Below are 19,852 nucleotides of genomic sequence, written 5' to 3' on the forward strand. Positions count from 1 at the left end.
ATGCCTGACTAACCTAATTGCCTTCTATGATGAGATAACCAGCTCTGTTGATGAGGGGAAATCAGTGGATGTGCTATTTCTTGACTTTAGCAAAGCTTTTGATACAGTCTCCCACAGTATTCTTGCCAGCAAGTTAAAGAAGTATGGGCTGGATGAATGGACGGTAAGGTGGATAGAAAATTGGCTAGATGGTCGGGCTCAACGGGTAGTGATCAATGGTTCCATGTCTAGTTGGCAGCCGGTATCAAGTGGAGTGCCCCAAGGGTCAGTGCTGGGGCCGGTTTTGTTCAATATCTTCATTAACGATCTGGAGGATGGTGTGGACTGCACCCTTAGCAAGTTTGCAGATGACACTAAACTGGGAGGAGTGGTTGATACGCTGGAGGGTAGGGATAGGATACAGAGGGACCTAGACAAATTAGAGGATTGGGCCAAAAGAAGTATGATGAGGTTCAACAAGGACAAGTGCAGAGTCCTGCACTTAGGATGGAAGAATCCCATGCACTGCTACAGACTAGGGACCGAATGGCTGGGCAGCAGTTCTGCAGAAAAGGACCTAGGGGTTACGGTGGACGAAAAGCTGAATATGAGTCAACAGTGTGCCCTTGTTGCCAAGAAGGCTAATGGCATTTTGGGTTGTATAAGTAGGGGTATTTCCAGCAGATAGAGGGACGTGATCATTCCCCTCTATTCAGCACTGGTGAGGCCTCATCTGGAGTACTGTGTCCAGTTTTGGGCCTCACACTACAAGAAGGATGTGGATAAATTGGAGAGAGTCCAGCGGAGGGCAACAAAAATGATTAGGGGGCTGGAGCACATGACTTACGAGGAGAGGCTGAGGGAACTGAGATTGTTTAGCCTGCAGAAGAGAAGAATGAGGGGGGATTTGATAGCTGCTTTCAACTACCTGAAAGGAGGTTCCAAAGAGGATGGATCTAGACTGTTCTCAGTGGTAGAAGATGACAGAACAAGGAGTAATGGTCTCAAGTTGCAGAGGGGGAGGTTTAGGTTGGACATTAGGAAAAACTTTTTCACTAGTAGGGTGGTGAAGAACTGGAATGGGTTAGCTAGGGAGGTGGCGGAATCTCCTTCCTTAGAGGTTTTTAAGGTCAGGCTTGACAAAGCCCTGGCTGGGATGATTTAGTTGGGTTTGGTCCTGCTTTGAGCAGGGGGTTGGACTAGATGACCTCCTGAGGTCCCTTCCAACCCTGAGATTCTATGATTCTATGCTTCTCCTTAGTAAAGGCCATGTCCTAGTGACACAATCGAGCCCAGAACTTCAGTACATCAGACATTCACACTTGATCTTGGGAACCAAATTTTGCAGCTTCCAAAAAATGTTTCTCAATTTGCTCTGGAATTCTGCAGGAGGATATTTGCACTGATTAAGTTCCTGGCAATGAATGATCTGAGAAATGGCTATCAATTTATTATGCGTGATTTCATTAAGCAAAGGTTAATTTTAAAAGTCCAAGAAGAAAATATGGGGTCAGACCCTGGCCCCTTTGGAATCATAGGTAAAACTCCCACTGATTTCAACCGGGATAGGATTTCCTGAAGTTTAAAGCAATTTATATATTTGGATCCAGATTCTGCCACTCTCATTCATTATTATTCTTAGAAGCGTCCCATTTGGCCTAATAATAAGTAATCATAAGTTATGCTTGATGTATTAACTCTGAATTACTTTGTCTTATTTTGCTTTATTTTATTATTTGTATTTATTATTTTGCCTAGGACCTCCAAGGAGGTACAGAAGGAAAGCTGCACTGAGTTTAGTTAAGTAGGTGCACATATTCATTTTACATGACCAAAATGAGCACCAGAAGACAGACCAGTATTTCTCCAGAACTTCAAAGAAGAGCTTCTTCACTGCTGATGATTTACTGAGTGTATTTAGGAAAGGACACAGCAGCTTTGGAACTGTATATTAGCACCTATGAACTGATCAAAAGAAAGGCTCGAACACAAACTAATTAAATCTACCTCTCGTGACCAAGAAGGGAAATTAGAACATACTGTTTTCAACATTAAAGAGTTGGATGAGCAAAATATTTAGCAGCCTTGAAGTCTAATGTGCCCTAGAAGTGACAGCCAGGGTATTAGTTCTTTCATCTCTTGACCAAGGACAGCATTAGTGGCAACTGGATCACAGAGAAGTTACAGGCTGGTGGGAGACTTTCACATAAGATATTTTAATTTCTGTTTTCATATCTTTCACAATACCTTGTGTTACAGTTATTGGGCAAGTTAAGACTTAGGACCCCTTTCTATCTCTCTCAAGTGACAGGCTTTGCTTCCTGCACCTCACTCTGGGTAGAACCACATGGTCCAATAACCCTTAGACTGGATCTCTGGCCTGCAGCCTCTCTGTCTTCCAACAGTGTTAACCTGCCAGGCCCAATTGAATTTGGCACCCGTAAGCTTTTCCAGTGGGAGCCTGATACAGTGGCTGATCAATGACTTGAAAACAGCTTCTTCAAAACAAAGTATTATTTATTCTTTCACTCATAGGTACATAGCACACTGAGCAAAGGGTAAAAATAGTGAAGGTCTACATATATATATTTTCCCTTACCTAACCCTTAATCTTTCTTTCTTTGTGTAAATTCTCCTCATCCCACTTAACCCCTACCTCTGGCTGGGAGATGCAGACTGTCGTGCTTGCAACATGCTTTCTTCATCTCTGTGTGTCTCCTTGCGTGCCTGTCAGCTCTCATTGACACTCTCTGGGCAGCCCCCTTAGCTCACCCAACCCCACTCCCTTTTCAAGGCCTGGGTTCCTGTAAAGTTTAGCATCCCCCTTTGATCCTCAGCTTATCCTTGGTAAAGTAAATCATTTTTTAGCCTGGGTGGAGACAGGTAAGGGGTATTCTCCAATAAACAGCTTTTCCAACAACTTCCCGCAGCTCTCATTGGCCACTGGGAGCTGCGAGCAGCGGTACGTGCAGACACTCAGGTAACAAAGCGTCTCGCAGCCCGCTGGGGACTTACCCTGAACAAGCCGTGAACCAAGTTTGGGAACCCCTGCCTTAGAGGACGCTTCTACTAGTGTAAAACCAGTGTAACTCCATAAGGGTCAATGCATTACAGTGACTTCACTCAGATCAGAATGTGCTTCATAGCAGTGACCTTCATATATTTGCAATACTCTGCATAAGGACTATTTCCTTTTAACTGTTCTAAAAATTCTGCTGATCCATTTAATTTCTTTGAATGCCTCATTGGTCTCACACAATAAAACTGCAGGAAGAGGACTGTTTCTTACAGAGCTACTCATTATTTTGTACAATTTTTCAAAATGTTTTGTAAAGGATAAGGGAGGTGAGGGTTTAAAGGCAAAGAGTAGGAGGATGATCTAGAACATGGAACCTGATCCTGCACTCATTGAACGGTACCTAGCTCTTTACAGAACTGTCCATCCATAGATCTCAAAGCACTTTACAAAGGAGGTCACACTACCTCCATGGACAAAGCACCCATTGATATGAGTGGTGCAGGATAGGGTTGTTGAGAAGCTGGAACTAGGACTCGCCAAGGGATCACCCAAGAAGAGATGGAAATTGATTATATGAACTCGTTCAGAAAAGGCACTCCAAAAGATTTTGTTGTCTTCATGCACAACATGGCTAGAAAATATACCATAACAGTGCTATGAAAAAGTCACTTTACTATTGTAAACAATGGAAAAATAATGATATTTCAAATCCAGACTTTTTCCATGCTTCTCTCCCACTAAATACAGACATAAAAGCTAGCAAAGAGAAGAAAGTGTCCATGAAAAATACTGTGTAGAATACAAGAAACTGTATACCATACCTGTCTTTGGGTAATGGTATCCCTGCAAGTTTAACAACTGTAGGGAATATATCCATGTTACTTGTAGGCTCATCAATATGGACACCCGCCTGTACCACTCCTGGCCAGCGAAGAAGACCTGGCACACGAATACCTCCTTCCCAGTTTGTAGCCTTTCCACCTGAAAGAGTGAACATGGCTTTTAGCAGAAAGTAATTTCTCCTTCAGAAATGCCATTTAAACACCATTATTTTGATTCCTCTTTGCATGCCACCCTTGCAAACTGGTTATTTTATTTGCACTAAATGTACTATTCCTTTACTCAGCTGATTTTTCCATATATATATATATATATGTCTGATATATATATATATTTACATATATATTTACAGCGGAAATGCAAGAACAGCTGGAAGGAAAAAAATAATGCCTCATAAAAATTTTGCCTGGTTCATGTGGCACAAAGGCATGTGCAGAACGAATTCAAACCAGAAGTCAAAGTATAGATTTGTATAGGTCTGAAGCATAAACACCCATAAAAGTTTTGCAGCATTTTATTATAATTGCTGCTGTCGGATTCATAGAGGGGGAAAAAGATTTTGGTATTGAATTCTGACATTAAACACATCAGGAAGATGTTCAATGATTTCAAATACTTTCTGGATGTCCTGAAGATCTTTTTTTTAGGTGACAACAATTATAATTCTATCATCCAAATGATCAGATTGAGTGCATTCAACACACAATTTACAAACCCATATTTCCCTCTCTTAGATTCCATGACATCCATCACTGTCCCAGTCATCCAGTCCTCTCTTTCTAAAGTGAAAGTCCAGCACATATTTATTATACAGACAACATACCTATCCATTACTTAATGAGATGTGATTGACACAAATCCATATGGAAAAGGTATCAAATATTGTAATTAATTGCTTAGATAGGCACAGTGCTCCAAAGTGTTTTAAAAATGAATATATGAACTTGGAAAAAGTTCCTGACCAAAAGAGTTTATCAGTCCTGCTCTTATTGAAGTCAGTGGCAAAGTTCTCAAATGACATGGGTTTTCAGGAGTGATTTGGTGGGTGTTGATTGGGAGCAGGCAGATCAACCCATGTCCTCAGAATAAAGTGTGTTTACTGAAATCCAGTGTAGCTAAGTGTATAAACAAGATTAATATTTTGGATGCATTCATTGATGTGAATGGCATAGCCCCCGGTCAGGGGATTATAGATACACTCACCACTAGAATTGTCTATTATGATGATAAATTGATGTTTTCTGAAGTTTGGCCTCCTGCTTTCTATTGCACCGATCTTTCTGAGATGCACCAACTTCCACAAGGACATTAGAATTTCAGACCAAGGTGGTAACCAGGGGCTCACTCATGAAAAGGGGTCTCCAGATCTCATAACAGTTTGAGGATCCTACAGGGCCTTTGCATGGGCTTAGCGGGCAATTAGTCAGAATATCATGATTATTTTCACGAAAGGGAAGCACTTCATGTATTTTCATCTAGATTCACAATCAGTTCCTGGATACCATCTGCTGTTCTGTGAACACTAGTGACAGCTTTATGGCCTTGTAACTTCAACATTCTCTAAGGCAAATTGCCTTGCTGGGGTTTGTGTACTTATTTCTCAGGGCATTATTCCCACCACTTCAGATATCATGATGAGAATCATTGATCTGAGACTAGTGGTATCCTGACTTCAGGGCCGGCTTTAAGATGTGCGGGGCCCGATTCGAAAGAGCTGCCACTGAAATGCCGCCGAAGACAGGCAGCGATTGAGCTGCCACTGAAGATAGTGGCAGCAATTGCTTGCCGCTGTTTCTGGCGGCACTTTGGCGGAGGGTGCGGGGTCCCTCTTCCGGACGCTGTGGGGCCCTCTTAGGCACAGGGCCCGATTCCCGGGAATCGGGGGAATCACCCTAAAGCCGGCCCTGCCTGACTTGCTCTGAAAAGATAAATATCAATGAAAAATTATAAAGGATGGAAGGAGGACCTGGAACTCTACTCTCCTTCTTCCAAAGCAGAGAGAATGACATGTGCAGAATGACATGTGCAGAATGACATGTGCAGCAGAAGCAATGTGTAGAATCAGAGTGGCCAGAGGAAGCAATGAGGCAAGTGTGTCAGAGGAAGAAAAAGAGTAGACCTACTGAAAAGAAATACTTCTGAAGACAGCTGGGGCAAGTAGGATGAAGAAGATAAATTTTCTTCCTCTGTTCTTGTGAACTATTAAGTTGAAAAGCTGCTGAGAAATCTGCTGTTCACCCACCCAGGGAAGAGGTACTTTGCCTCTCAGTATATGAAAAGGAGCCCAAGAAGCAAATGGGGCAGAATTGCTGCCTGATGCTTGTAGGGTTCCACAAGGATCAACTCTTTCCCCAGTCCTTTTCAACATCTACATGCTACCACTGGTGAACTGATCAAACAACATGTACTCAAATGCCTTTAACATGCATATGAACACTACCACCAAGAGGGTCCAGTGCTTGGATGAGATTAGCTCTTGGATGAAGAACAGCTGGATGAAGCTGAACTCAAGCAAACCAGAAGTGATATTTGTTGGCAAAGGAAAGTATTTTTATGAGTTTGCAGCCACAGTGCAGTCTCTATTGGTTGACAATACACAGCCACAATTGGTCAATGCAATCCATAGTCTAAGAGTAGTCGCTGACTAATTGAGAACTCTGAAGCTTGTCTCCTCAGCAACACAGGCTTCCATAAGCACATCAGACTTGTCCACCGTTCTCTATACCGGCTTTCCACAGATTATCCAATCGTGTTCAAGGTCTCAGTTCTTATCTTCAATGTACTTCATGGGCAGTGACTAGGATAACAAGACCATCTAAAGCTTTGGGACAAAGACTGTGCTTGACAACTACATACCTCTGCCACAATGGAACTCTCAACGATAACAATAAAGCTCATCTGTACAGGAGACAGAACTTTCTCTGGGGGCTGGTCCAAGACTGGGGAATGTACATTCCTGGAACTAAGGACCATCACAAACCTCACTGCTTTCTGCTCCAATTTCAAGGTGCATTTCTTTGGTGTTTCCTTCTCATAATCACATAGCAATGGGGGAACAAAGAACAAGTGACATATGTGTAGTCACATTACTTAATTCACTGACAGAAGGCACTTAGATACTATGCTGATAAGTGCAGTATAAGAAAACACAGAAAAGAACAGACAACATCCCTGCATCGCAGCCAGGCTACTTCCTCACTTGTCTCTGCCCAGACACAACCACCATTTTGCTTTCAGGAAACAGACAAGCTGTTTAAGTCCTATGGAGGTTGAGAATAGACCACTGAACCAGAGTAATGGGCGGCTACAACATGGGAACTAGATGCTAATGTAGCAGAATTTATTCTGCTATATAGATCTAGCTGTGTCCAGTGACAACAGAAGCATTGCCAACTCTCATAATATGATCACAAACCTTGTGATATCTGATATTTTCTCAAAACTCCAGCTGCTTCAGTTGAGAAACCGCAGGAGAATTTCAGCTTTCCTTTTAAAAAGATAAGTTTCCAGCCCTAAGGATTGCAAAGAAAAGCTTGAAAATGCAAAGCACCCTAAAGGCTCAGAAACCAGGAGGCAAATGAAAAGAACCCAAACGTATTATTTAAAAATAAAACTCATGATATTTTAGGGCCTGACTCATGATTTTTGAATACTTGAGGTTGGCAGTACTACAAAAGAGGAGGAGGAGCAGCCCATGAGTGCATATGCTGGCAGCACCTAGGCAGCAATATGCATTCTCACACAGAGACATATTTTCTCTCTTAAAGTTCTTTAAAAGTGTTTTTAAAAGATGAACAACAACAACTCAGGTTGTATTTTTATGCATTGATGTTTACACTTTCTGAGTGACTATGGCCTTAAGCCTTATGTTTAATAGCTGATATTCCCCTTTTCCTCAGAAAAAAACTGTAGGTGCAGAGAAAGTACAGCTACGACTCTGTGTTGTCACCTACAGAGATCCCAAATTTCCATTTCCATTGAAAACTTATATTTGTCTCTCTTGCATAAACCTCTAATTCACATTGACTGCTATTGTTTGACTTTGTAAAGTATTTTGGGATAGAGTTTGTATGTAAGATGAATTAGGACATTCTGTGATTCTGTTGCACAGACTTAATATTTGGGCTTGGTTCTCACAGAATGATCAAAACTGTTGAAATCATCTCTCTCTCTCTCACTGGCGTTTAATCAGGGTAAACTTTTCTTCCTACTCATGCACATCAGGAAGTGGCCTCCCTCAGCCTATTTATTCTTTTGAATGAAGAGAGAATAAGCAGAAATGAATTACTTTGCTCACCTGTAGTGGACTCTTGTTTCTGAATATCTAGGATAAAAATGTGTTGCTATTTCTGGTCTTCAAACAGAACACCATTTTTAATGGCAAGACCATCTGCTAACTCCTCTGTTTTATCTATTTTCAGTGTTCTCTCAAGTGTTGGTTTATTTTTTTGGTTTTGGTTTTTGTTCTGTTTTTTAACTTGAATTGTCTCGGTTCTCATACAAGAAGAATTGACAAACATAGATGGTGAATGCAAACTGTCTCAAAGCTGATCCTCTTCTCAAACAAATAGCCTTATTGCTCAGGGTAGTGTATTCTATTTGGAATTTCAGGATGGTTTGATCATTCCAGATGTACAATAGTAGAATAAATTAGAGACAGGGGATGAAGTCCTGGCCCACTGAAGTTAATGGAAAAACTACCACTGACTTTGATAAGGTCAGTTTTCACCTATTATTATTAACTTAAATTCTGCAGCAAAAATACCATAAACAGTCAAATTGATTTGCATGCTAGTTCAAAAAACAAACAAACAAACAAAAAAACTTAATTAATAGTTTTAAGAAACACTGATGAAGAAGCTTATCCCTGTAGCACATCACATTGCAGAAGACGTTGCTCAGGGGTGTGAAACACCCACACTCCTGAGCTAACATAACCCCCAGTATAGACAGTACTAGGTTAACAGAAGAGTTCTTCCATTAACTAAGCTACCACCTCTTGAGTAGGCGGATTAACTATGCCGGCAGGCAAACCCCTCCCATTGCTGTAGTGAGAATCTATACTGAAGCACTGCAGCATTTCTAATGAAGCTTAAGTGATTGCTTCTTGGAACAGCTCCGGAGCACACTAATGGAGAGGCTATTCTCAGCATAGGGTATGTCTACACCCGAGCTAAAGGTGTAATTTCTGGCTCAGATAGACAGACCCATGCTAGCTTTCCTCGAGCTAGCATGCTAAAAATAGAAGTGTAGCTGCAATGGCATGTGTTGTGGTATGGCTGGATACTCACCCTAAGCACCAAGGGTTTTCGGTGGGATTGTACTCGGGGCAGCTAGCCCATCCCACTGGCTGTGCCACTGCAGTGCCACTGCTATTTTTAGCGCACTAGCTCAACCAAAATTAGTGCATGTATGTCTACCTAGCAAAAGGTGTGCACAGAATAGCTTATCCAAACTCTCTTGAATCCAGCAGTGAAGGCAGTGCAGCATTGGCTTGAGAGTGGGCTAGCAAGCTAAGTACATAGCCAGGCCCTGTATCTGGCTTGTACTACCTGTCCTGAGAGCCACACTATGCTGTCTTCATTGCTACTCTTACAAGAACTAGCTGGATTCAAGATAGCTTGGATAGGCTAGCCCATGCAAAGCTTTTCCTGTGTACGTTTCAGTGACCACAATATAGTTATGTTAAACGTCTTAGGGAAAGGCAAGCTGCAAAGAATTGACACTGTAACACAGAATTTAGAAAGGAGCTGTCAATAAAATGACGTAGTTAATAAGGCCCTGAAAGTCAAAGGTATAGTAAGTAAAGACCTTACTTATGGCAATGGAAAACAATGTCTGAGAAGGTCTGCATATCTCACAACAAAATCAGAACCTGGAAGTCCAGAAGTAAACTGCCCTGGTTAAATGGAAAGGTTCAAGAAGTTAATTGAACCAAACAGATATCTTTCAATATTTGAAATTTTAACTCTAGGAAAGCCAATAAACAGGGGCATAATTTACAGCAGCCAGTGAGTAAAAGAGAAATTAGGAGATTTAATATAGATTTTGAGGAGCACGTTGGAGAAGATACCTATCTTTGACCAACTCACTTCTGGTAATGAAGATGAGGTAGCCTCAGAGACTGAGGAATGAGAAATGGTGCTGGAAGAGATCAATAATTAAAAAAAAACAGTAACTCACCACATCCAAATGTACAAATCCAATGTAGCTGAGCTGCTAGCAAAAATATGCAATCTCTCATTACATTCAGCTACTGTACTGGAGGATTAGAGGGGAGCAAATATTCCACCTACATTTTGACTTTCAAAAGGTCTTTGACAGGTCCCTCAGAAAAGGTGTCTAAAGAACTAAGCAATTGTGGGGTAGGAAAAACTCTTGTCTGATGAGATATTGAACAGTCTGGGATTGTTTATTTTATGAAGAAGACAAGAGAGGACATGATAAAAGTATACAAAACCATGAATGGTGTACAGAAGGCATATTGAGATCTTCTGTTTTATCCGACTCATAACACAACAACAAAGGGACATTCAATGAAATTGAAAGGTGCCAAATACAAAAATGATATAAAGAAAGGTGCCTATTGTGGGGTTTCTTGCATCTTCTTCTGAAACATCTGGTACTGGCCACTGTTGGAAAGAGGCTACAGGGCTAGATGGGCCATGAGTCTAATGGCAATCCTTAAATTTATAGGTCATTATGTAACAACATTCAGGTTAACACAGTTAGAGGAGGACAGTGAAGATTTAGGCAGGATTTGTTTATTTGCTGATAGTGTCAAAGAGCTGGTTAACTACAGTGTCAATGTCGGGTTTTAATTTTGCATTGTATCCAGCTTTTCAGAGATCACACTATAATCAGAACACAAAGTTTCAGGAAATAATAATAGTGATGTCACCTTTTTGCAATCTAGCTAGCTGGTACCAAACACTCCATCCAAACAGCCCCTAACTTTTATTATTGGGACTGACCTGGCTGTGTATCAAGATAAATTAGTGAGTTCAAACTGTGAAGATCTGTTGTGAGCTTTTGATTTAGGGCAGAACCAATTACTGTTGAATAGGCTGCTACATCTTTGATAAGAGAGTCAAGAGGTTTGATTAATGTTCACACTTTCATATACAGAAAGGCGTATTATTGAGATTCCCCAGCACAGACACTGAGATGCCCCTCTCATAGAGTACACCTATTACTTTCTATTCCTCTAAACCAGATGAGCTAAATTCCAATATACATACACAAAAGCAAGAGGGATAGCTTTTTAGTCCAGTTAATTTTCTACATATATTAACATCCAGTGCCTGATAGTTTAGGACATAATAGGTCTGATTTTCAGAAGGTCGGTCATGCAAATGTGCACTGATCTTGCACACCCAATTTGTGTATGTAAAGAGGGTCTTCACACATAAAAATAACTAGTTATGTGTCTAATGGTCCATTTCCCTTCATGAGCTTTTAACAATCAAGCATGACATATCTTAATGTTAAAAAGATGCCTTTTGATTTGGGGCTTTAGAGTAGAGTGTGAAAGATAAAACATAATCCACTATATTTTCAATCTGTTAGGGTAAATTAAACTGATTGCAGAGATCTTTTAAACATCTTAGTTTTATTATAAATGTCTTTTATTAAGTTGCTTATCTTCCCACCCGTAATATATTAGTGCATTTATCAGCTTACCTAAGAGGAATCTGTAAATCACTTAATAATCCATTGAAAAATACCCCAAAGGGTCTGTTTTCTTCTTTAGGCTGCTATCAGATCCGTATTGATTCAACTAAGATCTGTTTCAAATTCTTCACTGTTATATAAGTATAAATATCATACTCTATGTTAAATGAAAGTTCCAAAGGAAAGTACATTCCCCAGATTTATTAATCTTCTTTCTTAGATTGTATCCCCCATTTATGTCTGACATTCTAAAGCACTAACATTTTTAGATCTTCCCAAATTCACTGGGGCATGCCTACAGCTACAGATGTGTAAGCATATGGTGCTTTGAATATGGCAAGTGCTATATAAGGGCTAAGTATTAGTATAGTTCTAATTCAGGTTAATGATAGATTTCTTTCAGCTGTCAATCTCTATAGCACAATAGGACCCCTTGTATATTCTGTAACCTCCATAGCTGTGGTTGCTGCAATTTTTGCCCTACTAATATCTGAGATTGTTTCTCACACACTTTATAAACACATTAAAGTTATATAGCTTCCTCACATGGTGGCCCTACTACACTTTTATTACTTCCTGTGACCCTCTTTTCCCTCCCTCTAAGGGTACGTCTTCACTACCCGCCATATCAGCAGGTAGCAATCGATTTTTCGGAGTTCGATATATCACGTCTCATCTAGACGCGATATATCGAACTCTGAACGCGCTCCCATCGACTCCGGAACTCCACCTCCGCGAACGGCAGTGGCGGAGTCGACAGGGGAGCCGCAGACGTCGATCCCGCGCCGTGAGGACGGGTAAGTAATTCGAACTAAGGTACTTCGACTTCAGCTATGCTATTCGCGTAGCTGAAGTTGCGTACCTTAGATCGAACCCTCCCCCTAGTGTAGACCAGGCCTAAGTCTTCTTCTCTGAAATCATACTCAAAAGCAATGTGCTACCTGCTCTATAAAATTACAGCTGGTAAGTTTAGGGACTGGTTTTCCAATTCTCTCCCTCTATCACCCAGAAAGGAAGGGAAACAAAAATTAAAGAACCATTTGCACAAAATTTTCTCTGGGAAGAGTGAGACTATCTAAACCTGTCCATACAAGAACCAGGCATCTCTCTTCTATTTTGATGGAAGTTAAGCTCACTTTTGAAAATATGTAAATGTACATAAGCTAAGCTCACTGCTTTTCAGAGATGCTGTGTACCTGCCACTTCCACGCTGAAAATCAGGCTCTGTTTTAGCAGCTGGTACTAATGAAAACTTCACAGTGCAGTGGAACGGTAACATCTCTCTCCCTGTCCCTCTTCTTTACCTTCTCCCTCACCTAATATTCCCCCATCCTCTCCATCTGCTACTTATTGGTGAGTGGGACTGTGATATCAAAGGGAAGTCATCCTCTTCTTCCCTCCCACTCTTTCTTTTCTTCCTCTTCTGATTCTCCCCTTTTCCAGAATCACCTTGTCATCTATAATCATGTGCATATCATGACCCCTTTGTCTGAATGAGTTACAAAATCCATCTGCATATTTTGCACCGCTATTGCTTGAAGTGAAATGAGTCAGCAAGTGACATCAGTCAGGGACACCTGAACAAACAAAAAGAAAAAGATCATCTGTTCAGATAGATTTTTTGCTACTTTGATGTTCACCTTATCATGCTAAAAACACTATTCTCCTCTACAGCAGCATAATCTCATGGACAGCAGGTCTTATTACAATAAGGTAAACTTACTGATGGTCTCAAGCTGCTACAGAATTACTTGAATTTGAAGTACACATTGATTGTCTCAATAGCTGTATTGTGAGAAAAGGAATCAATTTGCGTGCCTTTGACACCACTGATCATACCCTCCTCTTGAAATCTTGTGCTCCTTTGGCTTTCATGACTCTGTCCTGTCCTGGTTCTCCTCCTATCTCTTTGGTATTTTTCAGCATCTCTTTCACTGGGTCTTCCTCCCCTGCTGCTTTCCATGGGTGTCTCCTTAGACTCTGTCCTTGGCTCCTTCATCCTCTCTCTACACCCTTTCTCTGTGTGACTTCACCCACTCACTTGGCTACAATTTCTGATGACACACACCTACCTCTTCACTCCTTCCCTTTCTTCTACTACCCAACCAGGTATCTCAGCCTGTTGCACTGATATCTCTTTCTAGATGGCTCACTGGTGTATTTACAAGCATTTTCAGAAGTGCTAAACACCCAAAAAATCGCACTAAAGTCACTGGAGCTGCAGATGCTCATCACTTTTGACAATCAGGCCATTTATGTTTAGGTGTCAAAATAAGGATTTAGGATTCTGGACATTAGAAGTTTAATGTTAGGAACCCAGATGTGAACATTTTGGGCTTACAGCATATTACAAATGGTGCAGAGTAAGTAGCTAATTTTTGACACGTTTCTAAAAATCATTACAAGAAACTCACCTTTATAAATTCCATTATATCCCCCATGGACTTCTCCAGTGCTAGAGACTTCTTCAACATGTGCCCCCTGGTCAGATGTGAAGTATACAAGAGTCTTATCATTCAAATTCCATTTCTCTAGCACATCCAGAATCTTTCCTGAAAAAACAAAACAGAAAGATTTAAACTTTTACTTTTAACCTGAAAGAAATAGACATTTTTGCCCTTATTAATTTTTCAGATGTTTTTCCTTAAAAATATTATTATATATATCAACTGGCACCATGCAGAGCACACTAGCTGGCTACCACACAGAGCTTGCTGCTATCAAGTTTGTGGCTTGATTGCTGCAGGGCCTCCTGACGTATAAAACGAGAAGATTTGTGCACATCAGAGGAAAGGGCTGCTCCACAGAGAAGCAGCGACCCCATAACAAGGAGTTTGAAAAAGTTGATCATAACTGAAAGAATCACAGTATGCAAAGAACAGCTAACATTGTACTAGAGCTTTGACACATGGAAGCCTTCAGAAGAGGCATGGCTCACCTAGCGTATGTGCTAGAATAAGGGACTCTTAAAAGAGCAATAGTACAGAGAAGAAGTGCCTCTTGAAGCTACACAATTTCATTATCTAACTCTGCCAATCAATCACAGTTGGAAAAATGCTCTTGGGCAGATCAGAATAGACTCTTAGTAAACTAGAGAAAAAGTTTCAAAATGTACATTTACATATTTAAAAAGAGTTGAGCCACTTGGATATGTTGTGAGACTTCAAAATACTTTGGGCCTAATTTTCATTTATACAGAGGGCTCTTCACATTACTCTGACACTGTAAACAGGCCTTGCAATGGCCGTAAATTACATTTAAACCAATGTTAAGACTCCTTTACACTGCTCAAGTTTTGTAAAGGGGCTTTAGTATAAATGAGAATTAGCGCCTAATGCTAAAGTACATTTTTGTACTGAAAGAAATGTAGGATTATTGTCACTGGAAACAGACCAAGGAAAAGATACAGCACAAATAACACAAGTGTACCCTTCCCAACACTGCCCTGCCAATGAGTCTTAACCTAGATCTTCAGAAAATCCATACAGTATAAAGATTATTCAGTCTCCATGACCTTTCTCCTCATCCTCTCTGCTTAACCAGTCAAGAAAGGTGACAATATGGGTGGCTATTTTGATTTGTTCATCTGTCCACTAAAAACTGGTTCCCCAGCTGAAGCATTCAGCTACCATGTTAAGTAGCATGATGCAAGAACCCAGAAATACAGAATCCATTTCATCAGGAGTGAGGCCACTTAAACAGTTTTCAGATTATAATGGCTTTCTGTCATTATCAACCTGTACTGGCTTAGAAGCAGTTACCTCATTCTTTTGCTCACCAATCCCCTTGCAAGCTGCAATTCAGTAAAATCACAGTTCTGTAATGTACTGAGCACTTACTGGAAGGGGCTGAATTCCTTCATTTCCTACTGACTTTAATGACTGGGCTCTAATTAAAGGGATGCAACCAGTTAAATAAGCAGTGTCTATTGTTCTGGTTTGTAAAATAGGAGAAAAGTAGCTATATAAGAATAGGAGAATTTGTTTACATAAATTCTGAAACTTGGTGGGAGTTGAAATTTCCCAACAGAGCTGTGGAAAATCTGTTACAAAGTCTGACATTTTAAAGCTGGTGGGTTGTGGGGGGATTTGGTTAACAGCTCATGCAGCTCCATCTGACAAGTCATTTTGCTTGTTGTAGCAGGTAGGCTAAGTGCCAAAGAAAGAAAAAGGCAATTTTCCATTGGTTGTGCTTGCTAAACACTGTCGTGTCTGCTGATAAAGTGGTGGTAATGCAGTCAGAAAGTTAGGTTGGACATTGTGTGGGTACATATGATTTAAAAAAGTGAAGGATAGACAAGATGACCTACTCTAATACACTTTTCTATTTAAAATCTGAAAACTATTTTTCTTAATGAACTAGGATCCCTCTAGACCAGTGGTTCTCAAACTTATTTGATCGGGCCCCCTTCTTTGTGTCTGTACTCATTTACATCCCCCTCCCCAACTACATATACCGACACCCAGATGTTAAGGCAAGGCAGAGAGCAGTGGCTGCTGGCTGGGCACCCAGATCTGAAGGCAGCGCCACGCCACCAGCAACATAGAAGTAAGGGTGGTAATGTGAAAAGTGATATTCGTCAAGATCACTTTTCACAGTAGACTCTGGGCTTGGCTACACTTACAAATTTGCAGCGCTGCAGCAGGGTGTGAAAACACACCCTCTCCAGCGCTGCAAATTGCGGCGCTGCAAAGCGCCAGTGTGGTCAAAGCCCCAGCGCTGGGAGCGCGGCTCCCAGAGCTGTACCTTATTCCCCACAGGGAGGTGGAGTACGGACAGCGCTGGGAGAGCTTTCTCCCAGCGCTGGCGCTTTGACTACACTTAGCGCTTCAAAGTGCTGCCACGGCAGCGCTACCGCGGCAGCGCTTTGAAGTGCTAAGTGTAGCCACAGCCTTAGTGCCCTATTGCCACCCTTACTTCTGCGCTGCTGCAGCCACCCCAGAGATGACAGCTGGAGCCACCTTCTGGAGGGAATGGGAGGATGGGGGAGGGGATGAGAGCTCAAGCCCAAGTGGCAGGCCTCTGGCTCTTCCCTTTATTTCTGCCTGCTGGATGTGTACGGTCCTTCTGCATGAGCTCCAGCGACACAGGGCTGATAGCCAGAGCTCTTTTTTTAAAAAGCAGGACACACCTCATGCCTCCCTGGACACATTCCCACACCTCTCTTGGGAGGCTCACCCAGGAGTTTAAGAACCGCAGAGTATGACACCATGTGCATGTGAAACAAAAAAGTACAATTATTACCATGTAATATATCATGTTAAAAGAAATAATTAAAAGCACACCAAATGAAGCACGAGATCTAGGCCTCCTTTTCTCATTCACGAACAATCAATATTCATTTTTCTACCTGAACTGGGACAAAACAGGAAATATTCATCTGAAACTCCCCTTTCCAACGTACTCCATTTAAAAAAAAAGTATTTATTTATTGGCAAGTAGACTGGATAAAAAATGACCTAGTCTGAACATCATTACTAGACTCTGCAAATTCTATCTATTCCAGAAAGGCAAGAAATTGCATATAGAGCCTCATCCAAAGCCCATTGATGTGAATGAAAACATTCCCATTGGCGTCAATGGCCTTTTTTAATCAGGGTCATAATAAGGTAATACCAAAGTCAGCATTTGGTTGATTATATTACAGCAGGGTTAATAAATACTAAAATGACAACAATTTATTTCTAGCAACCTAAGTTTTTAGTATTCCAAATAAAACATTTTGCTGTGGTTGAAGATTAAGTATCACAAAAATAAAACAGAACTTGCATTTCTATTTTCTCCTTGAACATTGACACCTTTTGGAATGAGCACTGTATAAATACTGTAAGATAAGGCACACTAACGGTTGTTTGAACGATGTGGTTAGTGTTAATACGAGCCCTACATAGCTCTGATTATAAATTTTTTGTCAAAATAATTTTTTTGATGAAAAATGTCAGCTCCATTGAAAGCAGAATATAAAAAAATAGATTTTGATGAAATTTTGTTTTAAAATAAACATCAATTTAATAATGTTGAAATGTCCCACTTGACATTTTTGGACTGAAACATGTCAACGTTTGTTTTGCTTAGATTTTTTATAAGTTTGAAAAGGTCAAAATTGGAATGAAATGTAATCAAAACAAAACATTTTGATAGCCCCTATTTTTTTCTTTGTTTGTTTTTGTTCCATTCCAGAACAGGGGGAAAAAAATGAAATTGTGGAATTTCCTGCAAAATGGAAAATCCAGTTCCCGCCCAGCTGTACCCATACAGTATCTCAATTGTGTTAAAAATAGTAAGAAAAACAATAACATAAATATATTACACTAAGTGTAACTGTGTGTATATTTTACACACACACATATTTATATTGGGAGCAACCACTATATAGGGTTGAAACACAAATTCCATTACAACCCTCCTTTTTCAATTGTTCAGTACTTTCTCCAATACATTATTTTTGGGTCTAAATTTTTAAGACTTGTTTGTTTTGTAGATTTAACTTAAGCTTAAAAATTAAAGCCAAGTCTGATGACTATAGGTTCAATTGCGCAGGGAAGTGTAATTTACACACCATGTGCCAGAAGGGCAACTAGAGTTAGAAATCAGTCTTATCCATGACTGTAGGAAAGAATAGAAACTTAGTTTGGCATTGTGGCAGCATTCAAGGAAGCAATGTAACCAAGTCTGGGTGACCCCTGAGAAATAAGCAAAAAAAATAGCCTTACTGAATCAATAGTGAATTTGTTGCAATTGCCTCTTTGTTCAGGGCACAGATATTATTCACTGTATACACTTGTGGCACTCTACAACTACTCCCAAATGACAGAACTGTTAGTTGAAGAGATTCACTTGAAAATTGTGGTCTGGAAAAGTTAAGAGTTGTGTTAATCCCTAAGGATGCAGATGCTCCCGGGGCACATGTCATTTTATTGCAGGGCAATTGATTGACCAGAATGTGGTTTGGCTGATGGAGCCCAAGACCATGGAGCCAAGGTTATGCTGAAAGAGCCACGTAATTTCTGAAAGATTGCTGAGTGATTAGAATATAAGACAGAGTTTTTCCCAGCACTGTCATCCCAGGAGTTTGATCATCTTTGGTCCTAAACCTAGATCATTATTTCCCAAACTTGTTCCACCACTTGTGCAAGGAAAGCCCCTGGTGGGCCGGACCGGTTTGTGTACCTGCCGCGTCCGCAGGTTTGGCCACTGGCGGCTTCCAGTGGCCGCAGTTCGATGCTCCAGACCAATGGGAGCTGCTGGAAGCAGCGCAGGCCGAGGGACGTACTGGCCGCTGCTTCCAGCAGCTCCCATTGGCCTGGAGCAGCGAACCACGGCCACTGGGAGCCACCATCGGCCGAACCTGTGGACACGGCAGGTACACAAACCGGCCCAGCCTTGCACAAGCGTCGGAACAAGCTTGGAAATCACTGATCTAGGTCATTTCCATGTAGCACATAATGTCATAGTCTCATTTTTACTTTTTTAAATTAGAGACACATTAATGAAGGCATTAAAAAATAAGGTTTGACATTAATTAATTAATAGGATTAATGCTTTAAAGTCCAGCTAAAGCTCCCCTTGAAATGCCCATATGCAAATATCCTAGCAGAATCATCTTTATATCCTGCTCCACTTTTGCTTTAAGTAATATGATAAGGTGTCAGATCTGCAGGTGCTGTCTTCTAGAAAGGTTTTTAAAATGTGATGTCGTCAATTTATACGGAGTAATGGAGTTTAGCTGATTGGAGCTTGACTCTTATCCTTTGGGATGACTTTGAGAATGTAAGATTTCATCTCTACAATCTTATCCTGGTTAACTCAGTACAACTCATATTGAATCTCAACTTTAACATTCCATTAACATTGCCCAGTGCTGAGGTCCTGAATCATGCAAATCTCCCATTGCACTCAATTCTGAATTTTTTTCAAAGAGAAATCTAATTCAAGGTGTGTGTGTGATATACATGTATTTGTTTAATAAATTCACTCACTTTCATTTAAAATGAATAATCCAGGAATGTTTTCCATACAATTTAAAATGTGAATCTTGTTCGTCTGTTTAAAATAACACAGATGCCTGCTAAAATCACTAAAGAACCCAATCCTGACCCATCTGTCACAACACTAAAGGTCATGCAGTCTTCTTACTCCCATATAGGGAAGTTCTGCACCAGTGTGACCAATCCACACGATGGTCAGAATGCTGCAGAATGGGTGTGGAACCGCTCCAGCTGAAGTTCTACTGTATAGAACAGATGATGGGTAAGGCTACAATTTAATCATAGATATTTTTAGTAAAAGTCATGGACAGGTCACGGGCTGGAAAAAAAAAGTCACGGCCCGTGGACTGTC

At 40.7% G+C, this 19,852-nt stretch overlaps 1 protein-coding gene across 5 annotated transcripts in view; it reads right to left on the reverse strand.

Moving 5' to 3' along the window:
* The window catches only part of STS (steroid sulfatase), a 184,596-nt gene that overhangs the window by 55,411 nt on the left and 109,333 nt on the right, over positions 1-19,852 (reverse strand). For all 5 annotated transcript variants that reach the window (XM_045000095.1, XM_045000016.1, XM_044999950.1 and 2 more), the window contains 2 exons: positions 13,927-14,064; positions 3,820-3,979 (listed from right to left, as the gene is read on the reverse strand). In XM_045000095.1, the coding sequence (XP_044856030.1) occupies positions 3,820-3,979; positions 13,927-14,064 (298 nt within the window). The remainder of the gene's footprint in view (positions 1-3,819; positions 3,980-13,926; positions 14,065-19,852) is intronic.

This window comes from Mauremys mutica, chromosome 1 (genome assembly GCF_020497125.1).
Source record: "Mauremys mutica isolate MM-2020 ecotype Southern chromosome 1, ASM2049712v1, whole genome shotgun sequence".
Taxonomy (NCBI): domain Eukaryota; kingdom Metazoa; phylum Chordata; order Testudines; family Geoemydidae; genus Mauremys; species Mauremys mutica.